Genomic DNA, 19,040 nt, shown 5'->3' on the forward strand with positions numbered 1-19,040 from the left:
CCTGTCGGGGAGTCGGGGACGGCGGCGGCCGGCGGTTGGCGGCGCGGCCGCGCGGGTGGCGCCGTGGCCTGTGGCGGCGCGGCGGACTGGCGGCGCGGCCGCGCGGGTGGGGGTGGGCGGGTGGCGGCGCGGCGGACTAGCGGACAGGAGGCAGGGGCACAGGCAGGGCGACGGGCCGGGTGAATTCGCGAACCAGCTAGAGCGACTCCGCGAGGCCCGCGTTGGGCGACGGCCTAGCTAGAGCGACTCCGCGTCCGCGAGGCCCACGACGGGCCACGGCCTGCTAGCCAGCCTATTGGGCTTTCTCCTTCTCGGGGTGGGCTAATTGGCTGATAGGCCTTTTTATGCTATTTTTATGAATCAATTTTCCACTGCTCATGGGCCTCGCCCCGGGCTGCAGCCCGGGCAGCCCGGGGCCCAAATCCGCCCCTGATCATGACCAACATCAATCTCAATGCCTTATTAGTGCATTTTCCACTTAATTCATGTTAGGGCCGTCTCCAGGAATTTGAGGTACAAGAGTGAAAAGCGAGCCCTAAAAGTTAAAGAAAAATCATATGTTTAATATATCTAAGATATGCTACATAATTATGTTACTTCGGTACATGATTTATAGAAAAAGTAATTTGAATTAATTTACATGAACTCTAGTCTTCTTAAGATAATAAAACAGAATAATGCTGAACCTTGAAATTGGAATGAGCATTAATCTGTAAATTTTGGACGTGTGACATCAACTATCTTTTAAAAAAAACATCCTATCTGAAGTTTTAACCTGTTATTGCAGAGCAATTTACATCATTTGAAATTCCACAAGTGGTCTACATAACAAGGGACAATTATGGAAGTAATCAAATGCTAAAACAATTTCTGAATTCCATCATTGGTTGATCGATCGACACACTTACCAATAGGTCTGCCATGCATACTGTATAGCAGAGATGGCATGCGTGATGCCTTCATTCTTATGTATAGCAGTGATAGCCACGAATGGACATGCAATGGGACTTTTCCTTTTCCCTTCCTGATTAAGTCCATACTTAATCACATACTAGCAATTTGGTGGCCCCAGATTTTTCATGGCCCTGTTCCAGTGCTCACCTGGCGCTCCCTCGTCGACGGCCCTGCTCATGTAAATATGGGAAAAAATTATAAATTGTCATTAATTCTGTTATCACCCTTTCTATAGATTGGCTTTCGTACCAGCAATATTGCTACTGCTCGATGCTACATTCTTGAATGACCAAAGGAACAAGATCGGGTTTAAATCCTACCTGGAGTCCTCGTGTGGGGGCACTGATGATGGCCTGTCAACTGCTGGTGGAATACTAGTCCTCGTCAGCAACTTCCTTCGCATAGGCTACTACCTCGCTCTGCGCCCAATAAAGGGCATCCTCCCAGTTGGGGAGCCTGAAATGCAAGGCACGATCGAAATCGCCATGGGCCAGGCACAATTGCCACCACCAGTGATGACATGACAGTACAAGTGTAGTGAGTACCCAATCGGTTGTCGTGAATGGTTATACCTGCTCTTGTTCCCACAATGGTTATACATGGATGGATGGATGGTTGTGTGTGAACCTCTCAATCGAACAAGTTTCCTTCTTTTGCAACTGAATGATAAAATCTCATGGAAGAATGGTTAGGTAAGGCATTGTAACATCATCGGTTTGTTATGATAAATTAACGAGTGATAAACAATATTCTACGTCTTGCTTTGACGGCGTCCTACCTCAGCTTCCAACCCTTCGTTCAGTACATTGCTGCTGCTTGGGGCGGGGCTGCCCTGCCAGGGCGAGAAAGTCAGACTATAAGTCTATAATGATCTTCTTACTTGTGCTTTGCAACTGTCGCGGCGATGTTGATATCTCCAATACATCGCACAACTCATTTCATAAGGAGCGCAGGGTCTTGCTTGCCGCTCGGGTGTTAAACCAATAATGGGCGACCATGAGCCAAAATGCCGAACAAATAACACAACATTGAATAAAGCCATTGAATGAAATTGTGCAACAAACACGAAGCACAATACTTCAAATTTATTTAGCAAATCTGTATGTACTGGGCTCTATAAATTTTGTCGTTTTCAAATTACTATTCATTTTGGTTCTTCATATACATAAATAATAAAAGTATTTAAAAAAATCAAAACGAATAATTTGTAATCTAACGTGGAGAGCATGATAAAAGTCCACACTCGCGCGAGGCCCAGCACGATGGGTTTGTGGACGAGTTGGGCTAGACAGGCCACCATGGCCCCCCTGGTGCAAAACGGGCCCAAAACCTCCCAAATCTCGGCTGGCTTCCACCTCTCTGGCTCTCTTTCTCGCTCTCAACATTCCGGAACCCTCTTCTGTCCTTTCGTCGCCTCCACGCCGCCGCGCCTCCGCCGGCGAGCTAGGGCTTGGGGCTCCTCGGCCTCCCTCGGTTCCGGCCACCATGGGGGCCGACAGCGACGACGAGGATCTCGTGATCTACGGGACGCCCATCGAGCGGGAGGAGGACACCTCCGCCCGCAAGCGCCGGGCCGTCGCCGAGGCCGGCCAGCTCCGCGCTCTCCCCGCCTGGAAGCAGGAGGTCTTTCTCTCACCCTCCCTCTCTCGCTATCTGTACGTTCCGTTGCGGCGGGAACGTGTGGTCCGTTGTGTTATCATGTCTTTTAACGTTTTCGGCTTGCGGAGCAATTGGGCTGGCAATTTGGTTGTGGTCAAGAGGGAACTCCTCATTTGAGGTTCGCTGGCGTGCCTGCTGTTGTCGTTGGCCTCTTGATCTCATGCTTCTGTTTAGCTATGCTGGTTCAGAATATAAATATATCTCCATTGATTTTCTGCTTGTGCAATTGGGGCGAAAGCAAGCATGCGATTTTAGGTCGAAGTTGCTCTGTAGGTCCTATTTGTTATTTGAGCAATATGTCAACTAGGAAAATCTGAAGGAGAAGAATAGTTTAAGTAGTGAACCATACCTACCTTTAGAAAGGAGAGGTGTAATTTCATCATCCTACAGCATACTGTCAGTCTCTGTTGTTTATCCTTGTGGGTGCGTGTTAGTCTGACCAGATGTTCAGATTCAGCAACCATGATCTTAATAGTGGTTACTGCTGATCTCATAATGGAATGGGTTATGGAAATTCATATGGCTCAACGCTCAGATGTAATTTCTTCTTAATTATTCTTCTATTAGTTGATTAGTTCCTTACTTCCTTATAGCGTGGATGCTGTTGATCTGTTTGAACTTTGGATGCTACAAGTAGACTCAGAAACCTATAGATTGCAAGTCTTCAGAGCAGCATGAGTCTATGGCGACTTTGTATTTACACCATTGTGACTTTGTATTTATACCAGAAACTATGTTGTCTCAGGAACTTTTAAATTGCAAGTTCATGCAGACTCAGAAACTAGGTTGTCTCAGAAAGATGCAACCATTGTGAGAGATTTTGTATTTATACCAGCAAGTCTTCAGAGTAGCATCGATCTATGGTCACTCAGTCAGTGGTTGATGCTGTAAGATTTTAGGGAATGTGAACATTCATCATATCATAACTTTATTGTTTACTGTTAAATAATTTTATGGAGTGAATCATATCTTTTGTGAGTTACAACCTGTTGAGCTGTGCACTGTAGACTCCACCTTATGTCATGTGGCATGTGATTTAGTTTACTTCAACTACCATTGTCATCGTAATATGGCATGTTTACTAAAATGAAATGGTTATTGGAGTGTAGGTGAGGGATGAGGAAGGAAGAAGAAGATTTCATGGTGCATTTACTGGAGGCTTCTCTGCTGGCTTTTACAATACTGTTGGCTCAAAAGAGGGTATGTTCCACTAAATTTCTAATAATTGTAGTATATGAAGGTAGCATTGAGGAAACACATGTTATAATATAGGCAGTATGATTTTCTTCAGGGTGGACTCCACAAACATTTACATCGTCACGAAAGAATAGAGCTGAGGTGAAAAAGCAAAGCATACACAGTTTTCTTGATGAGGAAGATATAAAGGTGTGTAATGTTCTTTAGTCTTTTTTTAAAAGCTATCCAGTTGCTCAGATTAGAGTCTGAAAATCGATATTCTGCAATATTTGTTCATACTTTTTCTTTAATAATAAGTAAAGAACGGCTATTGGGCAGACATGTTACATGCCTCCGGTTTGAAGGTCTATGTGTGAACATATTACTAAATGTGCCTTTATGTTGTGCATATGTTTTTAAAGTTTCTGGGCTTCCAGCTACTACCTGTATGTCTGCATCATCATCTTAGGGCATGTTTGATCTAATCAGTTTTAGTTTAAAAGGCTGGTCTAATTTCTGCTTTATGGTAGGCATGAATAGTCTGATTGAAGTTATTTCATACCATAGGTTGCTCCTATGAAAAATTTTAGTTGATTTGTTGACAGTATGGTACTAATTACAGGATATGGGTGGTAGTGCTTTGGAGACATCTCAGCAGTATGATACGTTTGGTTTTACAGCTGCAGAATACGCTCGAAAACAAGCATCCAAGGAACAAAAAGAGAGGTTAGCATCTCTCATCCAGTTCTATCAGTTTCATAAATAATCAACTTGTTAAACTTAGCTTATCTGTTTTTGCCACTTGATTATCCTTTTTTAAACTCAGCTTCTCAACTACGAACAGACAAATTCCCTGCAACTTGGAAAAATAACATAAATTGAATTAAAATAAGAATGCAGAAACCAGTCACCATTGTGTAGCTGTTTGCACAGATTTAGTTAGCTCTACTATGCACTGTTAGTCTGTTACTTTGTAAGCATAAAATTGAAGGGTAAAATCTATAAACAGGCCCTTAAGTGAATATATTGTCCATCGAAACACTCACAATCATCTCACTGCACATTTTTCTGTTATTCATTACGGTTTCATTCAACCAATGACATACCACAAATGGATTATATACTGAGCTGTTTTGGTTAACCTTAAGGACCTATGGGGACAAAGTGAAAAAAAAGGTTCCTATGGGCCTGCTAATGGAATTTTCCCAAATTTAGTTGCCTATATGGTCCTGTTAGTTTCCTACTTTTGTATTATTTATTTATTGATAGGCTTACATGATTCTTTCATTACATCTATGCTGTTGTATTCTAATGCCACCAATTTGTGTATGAGTGCATCCAGCTTGAACTGCCCTTCTTTCTAATATATATGTTTTTCTTCTTTACATCTATTTGCAGACCATCTGCTATACCAGGTCCCATACCTGATGAATTGGTGGCCCCCACTACAAATTCAATTGGTATTATTTGTTCTAATGTTTTCTTAGTAACATGTGAGTTGATATATGCACTATCAATTGCTTTTTATATCGCTACCATGTCTGAATAGGTGTGACATTGCTATTGAAAATGGGTTGGCGCCAAGGACGCTCCATCAGGGACTCACATGCTGATTCCTTATATGGTATACCTTTTGTTTCAATTATTTGTTTGTTTGTTTGGTAAGTTTAGCCATTTATGGTCCCTTCATTTGGTTTAGAACTCTTGAATGCTACAGCCATGGATGCCCTGCTATATCAGCTTCTGAGCTTGCTAATTATCTTTAGTTTGAAAACATTATTCTGCTCAAAAGTTTCATTATGATTTTCAAATGATGACATTTCTTCCTAATCATTTGAAGTTGTATGTCTCCTTGTATCCTGAAAAAGTACTCTGCACACAGAATCACGCAGGAATGCTAGAAAAGCTTTTCTTGCTCTCTCTGGGTCCAAAAATGATGAGGATCAAGATCAAAGTTCCGGCAAGCCTAGCTTAGATCAAGCTGTTGTGGGGTCAACCGAGGAAATGCGTGTATCTGGAAATACACCTGTAAGTAGGATCAGTGTTATTCGATTCATTGCATGGGCATATTTTCTTGTTTGGTTCATTGATTCTATAACTGCTTCTGTTCAAGGTTTTATCATTTTTTTGTGATTATTTCATCTATAAAAATACGGTGTTGGGCATTTCTTTTCCCAAGTAGCTTATCATGATGGGTGTTCTTTATCTTTTGCACTGCATCGGTTTCATTAGCTGTCTTGGACCGTATTTCAGTGAAACCTTCAATAAATTTGACCTCCAGTCTATGCTAGAGGAGTTGATGTTTTGTTGGCTGCATGAACGGTATTTGTCACATTGTTACTTAAGTAATTCTTTCAGCTCTGGAGGGCATTTGTGTTTCTTTTGTTGGACTAAAACTAGCTTATCATGATTTTCCCTCGTTTATATATAGTACTTGAACACTTTTGTGCTATGTAGACTGCAATGCATTCAAACATGACCTCCAATTGATGCTAGCTTCTGTTTTTTATGATTGGCCATGTGAAGCCATATCATCAATTTTGTTAAAGTAATTTCATATTATTTCACAAAATGCACTTTCCTCTTATCCTCTTATCATTCATTTTCAAAAGGAAGATCAATGGCCAGAGGCATACTCATTACCTTCAATTGCAAGGGAATGTATCAGTAGTATGGTAGTCTCCAAGATGTCCATAATGTGTATACAAATACTAATTTCTTTCATGTTCATGGTTGCATGGTGTGTTAGGAATATGTATGAAGAAAACATCTGCTGACAGTATTACACTCCATGAATATATAGGTCTACGTGCTTCATCCAAAGCAGGATTTGCATGGATTAGGTTATGATCCATTCAAGCATGCTCCTGAGTTTAGAGGTATCATGTTCCTATAATATACTCTTATCAGTGTCATTTCATTCATTAGTGTCCGTCGCACCTGATTTCTTTTGTAGACAGAAAAACATTACAGAAGTCAAGAGATAGGGACCACAAAAGAAATGATGTTTCAATGAGGGGAAGTCTTCTGACTTCTAACTGTAAGTTATAATCATGATTTTGCTCCCTGTTATTCCAATATACATCAGTAGACTGAATGTTGATTAATGATCGTTCTAGCCTCAGTTTTGTGGTTAACTTTGCTAGCTGTTCAATCATCAGCAGGACATTATGCACCTGGCTTTGGGATTGGAGCGCTCGAAGAGCTTGATGTTGAAGATGAAGATATTTATGCATCAGGTAATTGAGTAATCCTGTCAATCTTGGTACTGTCTGATGATTATGGAACGGACGAATCAATCATAAGATGTTTTGCTGTTTATACCACTCCTTGATCCAGTTGTGGGATTGTGTCTGTGTGGAACATACGATTTTCAGTTTCTTTGACCCTTCCTAGATTGTGGCAAATTTGCTTTTTCAAGGATCTTGATATTTCATAGTCTCTCCATTCCAAAATGTAAGAGATTTTAGTTTTGTCCTAACTCAAACTTTCTTCACCCCCAAGTTTATAGAAAAAGGCACCAACATCAAATTAATTTCATTAAATCTACCATAAATATGTCTTCATAGTGCATTTATTTGGCATTGTAGATGTTATTATATCTTTCTATAAACTTGGTTGGAGAAATTTGACTTAGGATAAACTAAAACCTAAATTAGTTTCATTAAATCTACCATGAAAAATATGTCTTGATAGTGCATTTCTTTGGTTTTTTATATTTTTCTATAAACTTTGTCGAAGTTAGAGAAGTTTGTTTTAGGATAAAACTATAACCTCTTATATTTGGAACAGAGGGAATATTTTGTTTTCTGATGGAAGTTTTTCTGAATTCATATTCATGGTCAATAGACGTTAGAGGCTTGTTTTTTTCATTGTGGTGTCATGCTATATCTTCTGGTTGATGTACTTATTAGGTGATCTTTCGTACTAACATTTCTTGTATTTAGGTTTTGCTTATGAACAAACTGAAGTGGACATTGAACCTTCAAAAACAGCCAGCGACAGTAATTACAAACTTGATAACAGAAAAAGAGGTTTCTACCTGAGCTTTAAGATTGCCTCAAATTCTGAGTACAAACTTGAAAGGTAATACTTTCTTTGATTCATATCTTTTCACATTGATTGAAAGTGTGAAGTGTGACCTACCTAAAAATATCTGGGCTTTGATTTTCCATTCTACCTTCTGGTGTTGCCCTTTTAAAGCTTTTAGCTTACCTACTAATCATTGATCCCAAATTTCGTTCTTGTTAGTTTAAGTAATGAAATATATTTGGGAAAAATATGCTCCCCCATTTCTGTATATAAGGCATGCTTGCATTTTGAGATTCATACTTGGTAACAATATAATTTTTTTCTCAAAATGCATGTGAGCTGCATATCATTGTATTAGAGGTCTAAGAATGTAATTGAACTCATGTTTAGAAGTAACTTTCTAGTGATTATGATTTTGTTGCTTATAATATATGCAAAATGAGTGGTCAGATTCTTTTGCCAACTGCACATCAGAATTTGAAACATGATTGTATATATATGGAAAACTATAAAAGTTAAAAAATTATTGTTGTCTTCATCACCATCATCATCATTGAGTCTATATTTGGAAATGCAAATAAAAATATTATCATTATCATGTATATTTTATTTTATTGTTAGAAAGCCATTCAGATTTTGTTTTTTCCCTGTAATGCTAGGTTTATTGGCTGGACTTATGAAAGTGTTTATTATACTACCTCTGTTTTAAAAAAAATGATGTTTAGGACAAGCTAATTAATCGAGAGACTATTTAGCTTGCTCTAAACAGGGCAAGTATACAGTAAATTACAAGACTGGGACTTGCATATTGGAGCCAATTCAGTCCTAATGATGGGTGGGGGTGGGGTGGGTAGTATGTAGTAATTTACAAGACTGAGTCTTGCATAGTGGAACCAATTAAGTCCATAAACTTGACTGAAAGCATGTGACCACAAGAATTTTTTCTAATATGTCATTTTGTCATCCAAGATGGCCCAAATGGGCATGGCATGTCAGTGGTGAGTGCCAACATGTTAATAGTACACAAGATGTTGCCTCTTCTTCAATCCCCTTCTTTATCTTGCCAGGTTCACCAGATCGCCACCACCATAGTTTCCTATGTGCTGACCAAGTCTCCTTGGGTTGCTGCCTAGTGCTGTAGGTGCCGTCACATCGCTGCATGCCGTGGCCATACCTCATTCTTTATTCTATATTACCATCTTGTGCCCATCAGTTGCTCTCTTGCTTCAGCTCTTGTCATGGTGGCATGCTACATTAGTTCAATCAATCTATGTCTCATCTTGTTCTAGGCCAAGAACAGTAATCAAGACACTACAACCCTGAGTTCATAGCAGTGACGACATAGGTGGTGGAGACAAGCCATGTTGTCTTCCACAGGTCCTTGCCCTGTCTGCCAGCATTGTGGAGGTTGCTGTCACCCTTGAGCGCCAATGCATCTTTGGTTGGAGGCAGACCACAAAGGAGCTGGTGGGAATGGCTTCCTTTGTACTTTGTTCATTATTATTAGGTTTTACTAATAATGGTCAGAGAGTTGCCTTCCTGGTTTAGGATTTGGGTTGGAGAAGCATATTACAACGCTGTTTAGCTAACAATCACTGTGAACCAGTGTTACCCAGACAGAGTCCAAATTTTTTTTTTAGCAAACTTGGACACCAGCATGTTTTTGGTGTGTCCAGAAGCTACCAATCTGAGAGAAAAACCTAAGTTGGACATTGACACCCACACCTGTGCCCCATTAACCCTGCTGTGAGCGTTCCCTGATTCAGTAAAGGTGGTGCTTGGTGGCTTTATGTAGCACTGAAACTGAGTATGCCAATAAATCCGATTAGCTATAAGTTGGGGGTGATTTTGAATGGGAAGTAGTATACTTGAACAGTTTCATAGGCACTAATCTGCAAGTCTCTCCTACCATGCGTGCCATGCCTTCCATCCAGAGTCATAATACACACACTTTTCAAGAACCAAACATTGTAAATTTTGACTAACAATTGGACTAGCTATATACAGGTTTAATGATACAAAATGTTACCACTACGTATTTCAATGTCCAAACAATCACATGGTGGTCATCATTTATTATTTAGCATCAATATAGTGCAGCAAAAATTTGTGATCAAAATTTAACTCAGAAAACTGTTAAGTCGATTCATGTAAATATGGTTGGATGGAGTACCATGTAATGGTACTATAAACCTCCAAATTCCAATTTTGGATATTTAAACCATTGCAGGCACAGATTGGTTTATTTAATTCAGTATTTCTTCTGCTGTTTATGTATATACTTTAGTAGGAAATTGAACGCCATTTGACTTTCTCCAGATTCCTTCCTCCTGAGATTCCAGATGATTTTGATGCTCGACACAAGTTTCCAACTCCAGTTCAGTCTGCAGAGAAGTTTTATGATTCAGCTCCTCTTGAGGTTCCTCCTCCAGAAGACACTAGCTTGACGCTATTGATTGAGGGTTGTGCAGCTATGGTTGCACGTTGTGGGAAACATATTGAAGATTTCTACAAGGAGAAAAGTAAGACAAACCCTCAGTTCATGTTCCTTAGTGGAGGAGATGGCTGTAAATATTATATGAGAAAGTTATGGGAGCATCAGCAAAAATATGTTGGTCAGCAAAGACCTGATTCTGCAAAGTCAAAGACTTCTGAAAAATTGACAGCAGAGAATCGTGGGAGAATTCTTGGCGAAAGGCCTCTTGATAGAAGTACCAAATTACATAGCCCATCGCTTTCTGCGAAGGAAGCAGTTCAACTGCAATCTAATCTCGTTGACACATTTGTCAAGCCAATATCCCTTGTAAGTTTTGTATTGCGTTGGGCTGTCATTGTTGCTTCCCTTGTTAATGCTTAATACCATATTGGTTATGTCAATAACTCATTCTTGGTCTGCAAATGCATTTATCTTGCTTGGAAACAGGATGCCCTACCAGAGTCTGAGAAGCCTTTTAGCAATGATCCTGCCAAACAAGCTAGGTTTGAGCAATTTCTTAAAGATAAGTATAAGGGAGGTCTACGCTCTGCAAATGTTGCACCTACAAGTACTATGTCAGAGGCTGATCGCGCTCGAGAAAGGCTTGATTTTGAGGCTGTTGCAGAGGCAATTGAAAAGGGGAAGGGGAAAAAGGTTATTGATCATTCATCATTGTTCTCTTTGCCTGGAATGAATGAGCAACGTTTTGTTGCGGCGACTCAAGTAGAGGTATACTTTGGTCCTTGTTAATATTATCTTAAGTTTTCTTCCAAATGTTGACCCCTGGAAATTTTATAAAGAGCTCTGTAGTGCCTCAAGATGAGAAGCCCATATATCCACGAAGGGAGCAGTTTGAATGGCGGCCTTTACCAATACTGTGCAAACGTTTTGATATCGTTGACCCTTTCATGGGGAAGGTAAATTGAATTATGAGGTTTTTATAGCTGCCATTACTTCAATACTTCTGATGCTTGTGTGCATATGGGTCATATATATACTTACATTACTTACAGAAGCATCTCTTGATGTTATGCTTCTTTTCAATCTGGTGATACCTGACAACCATTTCATTGGTTGATGTTTATTAAGCCACTGGAAGATGATAGGGCGAGGAAGGATTAGCTTTATTAATCTGAGTTTGAGGAACAAAAGGGCAGGGGTTCAGCCTAGTTCGCCCTCCGCAGAGGCTCTGAACTTTTGATGACTGAATCCTTGCGTGCGTAAAGCAAAGTACTAACCGGCTTATATAATGCCGGGCTAACAAAATCCCTAACAACCAGCTGGTGGATAACCACGAGCCTAACTAATGCCAATCCCCTGCAACTAATGAGATCTTCCTCCTAAACATCTGGAGCTTGCGCCGGCTTCTTGTTGTGCTTCCGGCGCTGATAACACCGGCCCACAAAAGCGTCCACAACAAAGATGAGATGGATCTAGTTTTACAAGACATTCGTGTAATACAATATATGTATCTGTATGCTGTTTCTACCATATTCTTTCACTTGTGTACTTCTTCAAACTACATTAGTTTTTGTTTTAAATCTATTTGTATAGCTTCAAATGAAATATGTTTAAAGTAGCACTCACGTCGGCATCTGATCATTCTTTACACATTTGCAGCCAATGCCTGTTCAAAGACCAAGAACGAAGATAGACAACCTTATCTTTATGACAGAATCAAACAAGGGAACAAAGGACGAAGTGGAGAGCTCAAGCAGGAGTTCACAGCATGCTTCCATGGAAGGGATAACAGAGGTTGAGTCACAGGGAACTGCTAATGACCCTGACATTGAGCTTAGCAGCATGCAAAGACCTGTTGATCTTTACAAGGTAGCATATATTCCCTATTTGGAAGTTCTTATTGAAACATCGTCCTCGAAGTCAAACTGAGATCAAACTATTTGAGACTAATTAAAGCCAGTCACAGTAGAATGGCATTTCAGCCAACCTACTCTGAACTTGAAATTCAAATTGGCATCGCACTAGATTTTAAACTTCTAAAACCAGTCACTGCACCAGTTTGTTCCTCCTTAAACTAAAGGATAGAATCATGGAAAGTTGACTGAAGGGCATTATCCTGTATGCTAGTGATGAACTCTTCAAAAGGCTGCAACGCTTCTAATTTTGCCAATTTTAATAAAATAACATAAAATACTAGGACTAAAAGCTACATCGAATGACTAAAAATTTACCAATATTGTAAATAATGTAAAATTATATATTTTAGATTGCACAATAGCACATGTTATCCAGCTTTCATTTATGTGGAACAACTCGTAAATGTGCTCAGTATATTGAAGATTTTGCGCTTCTAAGGAATGCAGGACCAATTTGTGTCTAGGATTGGTTCTGATGCGCTTAACTCCTTGAAGAAAATTTAACTGTCAGCTAGTTAGAATATGGGATGGGTCTTTAAGCTTAAGGCTCGCATCGAGCCTGAAGATTTCATGTTCGGAAGAGCTTAAGCATCTTTAGATAGGAACTTAATGTCGTAGCCTCCTTTTTGTTTATTAGAAAATGGTTATGATAAATTTAGGTTTTATATTGATAATCGGTAATTGTGGCATGCAGGCTATCTTTTCTGATGACTCAGATGATGATGCAGATGAAATTCTTAATAATCAACCAGTGGATCCACTGAAGACAAGTGAAGGCGCCAACATGGCACTCAATCGGCTTGTTGCTGAGGATTTCCTAGAATCATTGGGTAAAGAACTGGGATTAGAGGTTCCACCGGAAAGACCTAATGTTTTATCTAGACCAGAAACACTTGCAGCTGCTGGTGCAAGTGGCTCACCTCAGTATGAAAGAATAACAACTGCTCTCGCAGAAGTAAAGGAGAGTCAGAGCTCTTTTGGCATGGTGCAAGTTGGCAATGCCAATCAAGATGCTCCATTAGCCAGTGCTGAAAAGCTTGCTTTGAAATATGAGAAGCAGGAGAATAGAACTGAGGAAAACAGGTCTCGCGATATGCATCGGCAAAGCCAGAATCATAGTCCGAGGTCCGATTCATCTAGTGAACGGCATAGGAGTAGGAAAAGAAGATCACATCATCACAGCTGGGATGGGACTCCAGAATCTGACTCTGCTAGTGAACGCCATAGGAACAGGAGAAGTAAGTCTCATTCAAGGCACAGGAAAGGTAGGAGTAGAACTCCGGAAACTGATTCTCGCAGTGACACCAAACATGAGAGAAAACGCAAGGAGAAAAGGCATCACCGAACTTGCACATCTGATAGCGATTCTAGTGATCATGAACACAAGGAAAGATATAAATCTAGTAGTAGAAGATCATCTGATAAAGACAGAAGCAGAAAGCATTCTAGGCACCACAAGCACAGAAGAAAGGATCATGAAGATTATTCATGAATATATGACTATACAAATGAGGGATGACACAGGGAAGAGCTATTGGTTTTGCAAACCATGGAAGTTTGTTGAACACTGGGGGAGATACGGAAAAAAAGCTCACAGTAAGTGTTCTACATATCTTGGCTTTATGCCTTTATCACTTCTGCATAAGCTGTCTTTGGTGGATTGGTGATGTGCCATTGTAGCATTGCTATGGCAAAAAGCAGTCCGTAGTACCTTAGTTGCTTGTTTCTTGCATGTTTCTAGCTTTCTCTTAATGTCAAATGTTCATGTTGATGGACTTTTTGTCTCTGTTTAACTGCCTTGCGCACATTTGGGCTGACCCAACTCAACTGTAATGAAACATGCACATATTGGGAAGGAAAGGTCGTGGCCAAGTGGCACTAGCCCTATTTGCAAAACTGAACTCATGTTGTTTTGGTAGCATGGTTTGATGATAAACCTGTGTGCTGCAAAACGGCATAACCACTAGTTGTATATGTTGGAATATTAATATCGGTTGCTGCTATTCAGGACAATAGCAGCTGACCTTCCCTGGATAACAGGTTTAATAGCATTGACCATAGCTTTATTGTTGTAAATCCCCTAGCTGTCTCCTTAGATGTGTATATAAGCACAGCATGGCATAAATGAGAATCATCGTTAGGCATGGCATGAATGAGAATCATCCAGCCTGCCTTGTGTGTATATAAGCACAGCATGGCATGAATGAGAATCATCGTGGAATTCTCCCATCCTTATCCTCACGGTATAAAAGCTATTTTTCTTGTTTGCTTAATTCATATGATAGTACTAGTACAGTTGGAAGAACTGCCAAAGCGTAGTACTAGTACAGTTGAACAATTCGGGCCTGGCTGGTACCAACAAGCTCTCCTTCCCTGATTGGCAGCAAGATGTTGCAGTCAAGTGATATGGTAGGGTACAGTTGATGGTACTGGTTGCCTTTGTCCCTTGCTGAGGATATATTTTTGCTGTGTTTTTCCTCATCTTTGTTTTGTAATATGAATTAGCGATTTTGATATCTCCGTCGAGTAAAAAGACTGATGCGATGTAATTGCATGCTGTCCTTTTGCAGTTGAATGTCCATATTACTACGCACCACAGAAATATCAACTTGACCACCAGAAGCTTGATGCATGATGCAAGTCGAAGAGAAGATAGACCGCAGATGCTTTCCTTGTATGCCGACTGATCGTGCATCAAGCTTTATTGTTTATGCCAGTTTTTGCACCTTTCCAGCTCGGTGACCACCCTATCAGATGTTCAGACTCACAGATGACACAAGCATGTATTGAGCTTTCCTTTGAAGATCATCCCAGATTTGATGTCCATGTAAATGTTCGGATAGGATAGGACGCAGGTGTATTCACCGAAGCACAGCCGTGTTGTAAAACTAGTAATGTTGATGAATGCGTATTGACATGTAGCCGTAGGCTGTTTATCGTCGTACACAGGAATGATCTGCGCAGCTGATCCCCATGATGTGGTTTGCTCTCTGGCGAAGTTGGAACCTTCCCTGCTCGGTGGCACTAGAATTCAGAGGAAGTTCCCCTGTCCACTGTACACCCATGAAACGCTAGGAAGATTCTTGCCTAGCCTGTCGACGACAGCAACTGATTGGAAAAGGGGTAGGGCCATGATGTTGAAACCCCAAGGTACTTTTTCTTGTTGCTTCCTCCAGACACTAGGTATAGAGAGGTCCTGTGTGAGGCATGGCTTGGATTCAGCATAGAGCCCTAAGTGATGTCAGGTGTCACGCTCAGGTCAAGTGTTTCGTTTTCATGTGCCGGTCTGGCCCTGGCACCGGGCCTACCATAGCTTGCTCCGAGAATCTGTGGCTAGCGTCAAGCTCCTGGTCGCTGCTCTGGCGACTGTACGGGTCGTTCCTTCGTTCCGTGGCAACCATCGTTGCAGTCGCAGGACTTTGATGGACCTTGGGACAGGGAAGGCGATGAAGATGATGTTGCCTGGTGTTGTCGCTGCATTGCCGTTTGGTAGGCAGGGAGGGAAGATGATCTGAACATGGAGGGATTGGAGGCCCTCGCCGATAAAACGACGGAGTGGGGTGATCTGTTGGGCGGGTGGGAGCTCCTCCAATGGTGGCGGCACACAAAGGAGGTGGTGGGTAACCTACCTTTCACCAGCTTCTCTGACCAAACGAAAAGGTAAAAGAAAGGAGGATATTGATGATCCTCACCAAACGACGTGAGATCACGTTGACACGAACCTGTCGCCTCTCAGTTTCTATACGGGTTGGCCGACGCACGCATGCCTAGCTGGAGTGGATGTGGCCTGATCGAATGGGTTCGATCGGAGCCTGGCGACCCGAAACCAACGTTGTGTCACGCACCTCCCGATTCCATTCCGTTACGAGGCTGCTCAAGTCTTCCAGTGGGAAAAGATCAACGTAAGTTGAAGATGAATTTTCGAAAACATGAGAAATTAAAACCAAGAAATTGTGCAACAATCATATGTAGAAATGATTTCTAACGCCGTACAAATGATGTTACAGTAGTATGCTTGCTACAGTTTTAAAACGGTTTGGAAAGCAATAAGTAACTACATACAATGGCTTATCACATGGTGGCTATGATGAACGTACTTTGAGCTCCTCATTCTACGTGTGCTACCAGAAGATCACGACTGTGTGTCCACCACATTGTCTTTTCTGAAAGCTTAAGTACTTGTCTAGACGAATGGCAACACCTATAGCTTACGTCCCCATTAACAAAATAAGTCGGAGTTGTTTGACTTTGTGCTCAATCATTCGGCATACATGGCAGCCGCATGTGTGTTATGGTTTCAGGGATATGATAGTCTCGTCTAGGTGATGATGACATGGCCCTCCATTATCGGTCAGGACCCATTTGGTCCAAAATCCAGTCTCAAGATACAGACCACGCACGTATATGCAGATGGTTACATATTCTTTTGTATTAACAATGGAGTGTTGTCATGCAATCGTTAGTACTGCAACATATAGCTGCCATACCTTATCAAATTAGGAACGAAGGTACATGCAAATGGAACAAAAAAACAAAAGGTATTATAATTTCTTAATACTAGATGGGTCGTCTGCATTTTAAATTTAAAACGTTCGAGTTTTGTATCGCCATTAATTTCCTCGAAAAATGGTGAGAAATTAAAGTGACCTTTTGTGATGTACTACATATATAGTATATAACAAGGGGAGGGGACTCCAGGCGATGGCTACGTGCAACCTAAACCATATTGTGTAGTTGGTGATAGTTGATTGGTTAGGTGATCATGTATATCACCTATCTTGCACAAAACCGCTACGCTTCTATTATTTCAAGGCAGATAGAGTCTGCAAGCTACATCTTTCTTACTAGTAGAGATCAATGCAATGACTTATGTAGATACTATGCTCCGTTTGAGGATTACTTCATTCGGAAGTATAACGAAAGCTATGATGAACTGCAGCGAGCACTGGTTAGTAGTTCTATATATCAAAGACTGAATGCCAAACTTTCCTGCCAATATGGCCTGCTTCAGTGTAATTTTTTATTTTCAGAGCAAACAAGTTACCCCGCATTTCCTTTCATATAATCGGGTGGTGTTCAGATAAGGTATTCATATATTTTTTAATATTCAGTTTAAATACAAAACAAATTCTGATAATTGAATTATTGAAACTCAACCTCCATCCAAGCAGACCCTTTGATAGGCTTCCCCTTTGCGTTGTCAAATATCTCATCCTTTGCCAGAGTCGAGGACCAATACCTTGCAAGTCAGGATGAGCCCAGGAGCACCATTCAGAGGTTATATGGATACACAGAGTCTAGAAGGACAAGGACACATGCATGTGCCACACTTTCGCAAACATTTTCCATGCATGCATCAGCAACGGCCATGGATGGAGCTTTCAGCTCCCTGACGGCGAGTTGCCACCCTTTTACAACGTTACAGGTAGGTGCAATTTCACCTACTAACCCCAATTCTCTGTCTGATTGTCTCCTTCCGTGCTTCCAAGTCTTTCTTAGACCAGGTAAAGCCACACACTAGCTATCAGTTCATTTTCCTCTATAGCTGTTCTACAACAGCAGCCAGGCCAGGGAAAGGATATTCTTCGCCTTGGTTACCTTACACTTATTTGATGCCATTCCCTCTTCACACCACAAGAAATCTGTTAATCTATGATGGATTCTTCGTGACGGATATAGAAAACGTCATTAACGGTGCACCATCTGTGACGATTTGTGAATTTCATCACAGATATGCAAATAGCCCATGCAGGCTCAAATTCAGACCCGATTTCTGTGATGAACCTCAGTAACTGTCATAGATTGAAAATGAAAATCGTCACACAATTTTGACAAAATAAATACATCACTTACTTTAAAAAAAAATAAGACGCGTTATTTTTTTAAAAAACGTGGGTGTTGTGCTAGGTAGGGAAAAAGAAAAAAAGTATGGTGCCTTTGGCCAAAAAGAGAACCAAGAGAATATGTAAACGTGATAATTTTTTGCATTAATTTTTATACATATTCTCTCGTCTTTGACAATCATTTTTGGCATATACTCCAATGTTTACATATTCTCTGAATTTAATTGCACAAAAATCATATTTGGCCCATTTCAACATTCTGCTAGGCTTGAACACGCTCCCTCCCGCAGCCTCCCAGTCGTGTGCGTGTAAGGGGAAAAAATGCTCCCGCAACCTCCCGTCACCACGCCTGCGATTGGGAAAAAATTGGCAATAAAAAAAATAGAGTGATTTGGCAATGTGCTCTTTAAGGTTGAGGATTAGATGCATCAAGGAGCAAGCCATTAGAAGTGATTGGATGAGGATCAGCAGCAGTTGACCTGATGTGCTATGCTGGACTGCTAGTGATGCTAGATGAACAAATGTATGTGATCTGTTGTTTTGATGCGATTCTGAATGGGAACATATGTGATGGTGTTATTTGTGGGCTAGAATTGCTTGATATTAATTCTAGGCTGTAATTGTTGCTATTAATTGGGTTGGGAAAATAATTGAAATTTGGTGGGCTAGTCCTGATGGACTGAAATGTTGGGCCCACTTCTCTAACGGGCCCATTACCAAATGGGTCGTGGTAGTGACGTCAGCAGCCATGTCATCATCCATATCAACAGCCACGTCACCATGAAAAGCTACGTCATTACCAATGTCAGTCGCCATGTCAGCAGCCATGTCATTGTTCACATCATCATCGTCCATGTCAGCAGCCACATCATCATCCATGTCACTATTGGGTGATGTGGCTATTTAATCCATGAAGAATATTATCCCACATGGCAACAATTCGTTCGTGACGTTTGTTTTCATCTGGGTTTGGGTTGGGTTGCGCGGGTTAAGGTTATTCTTTGACAGTTTAGAAATATCACG

At 40.9% G+C, this 19,040-nt stretch overlaps 1 protein-coding gene across 2 annotated transcripts; it reads left to right on the forward strand.

Moving 5' to 3' along the window:
* Positions 1–2,317: 2,317 nt before the first annotated feature.
* LOC101765400 (G patch domain-containing protein TGH homolog) lies at positions 2,318–15,323 on the forward strand. 2 transcript variants are annotated; one of them, XM_004965321.2, is made up of 17 exons: positions 2,318–2,577; positions 3,723–3,813; positions 3,905–3,999; positions 4,412–4,515; positions 5,188–5,249; positions 5,339–5,413; positions 5,672–5,817; positions 6,593–6,668; positions 6,746–6,829; positions 6,951–7,028; positions 7,737–7,875; positions 10,141–10,624; positions 10,745–11,026; positions 11,098–11,214; positions 11,918–12,127; positions 12,869–13,770; positions 14,745–15,323. In XM_004965321.2, exons 1-16 carry the CDS (start codon positions 2,440–2,442, stop codon positions 13,664–13,666), a joined length of 2,979 nt encoding a protein of 992 aa, XP_004965378.1. In that variant the 5' UTR covers positions 2,318–2,439; the 3' UTR covers positions 13,667–13,770; positions 14,745–15,323. The 2 variants fall into 2 exon arrangements, with proteins under 2 accessions (XP_004965378.1, XP_004965379.1); XM_004965322.3 differs by lacking the exon at positions 14,745–15,323 and having other exon boundaries at positions 12,903–13,086.
* Positions 15,324–19,040: the final 3,717 nt, after the last annotated feature.

This window comes from Setaria italica, chromosome IV (assembly GCF_000263155.2).
Source record: "Setaria italica strain Yugu1 chromosome IV, Setaria_italica_v2.0, whole genome shotgun sequence".
NCBI lineage: Eukaryota > Viridiplantae > Streptophyta > Magnoliopsida > Poales > Poaceae > Setaria > Setaria italica.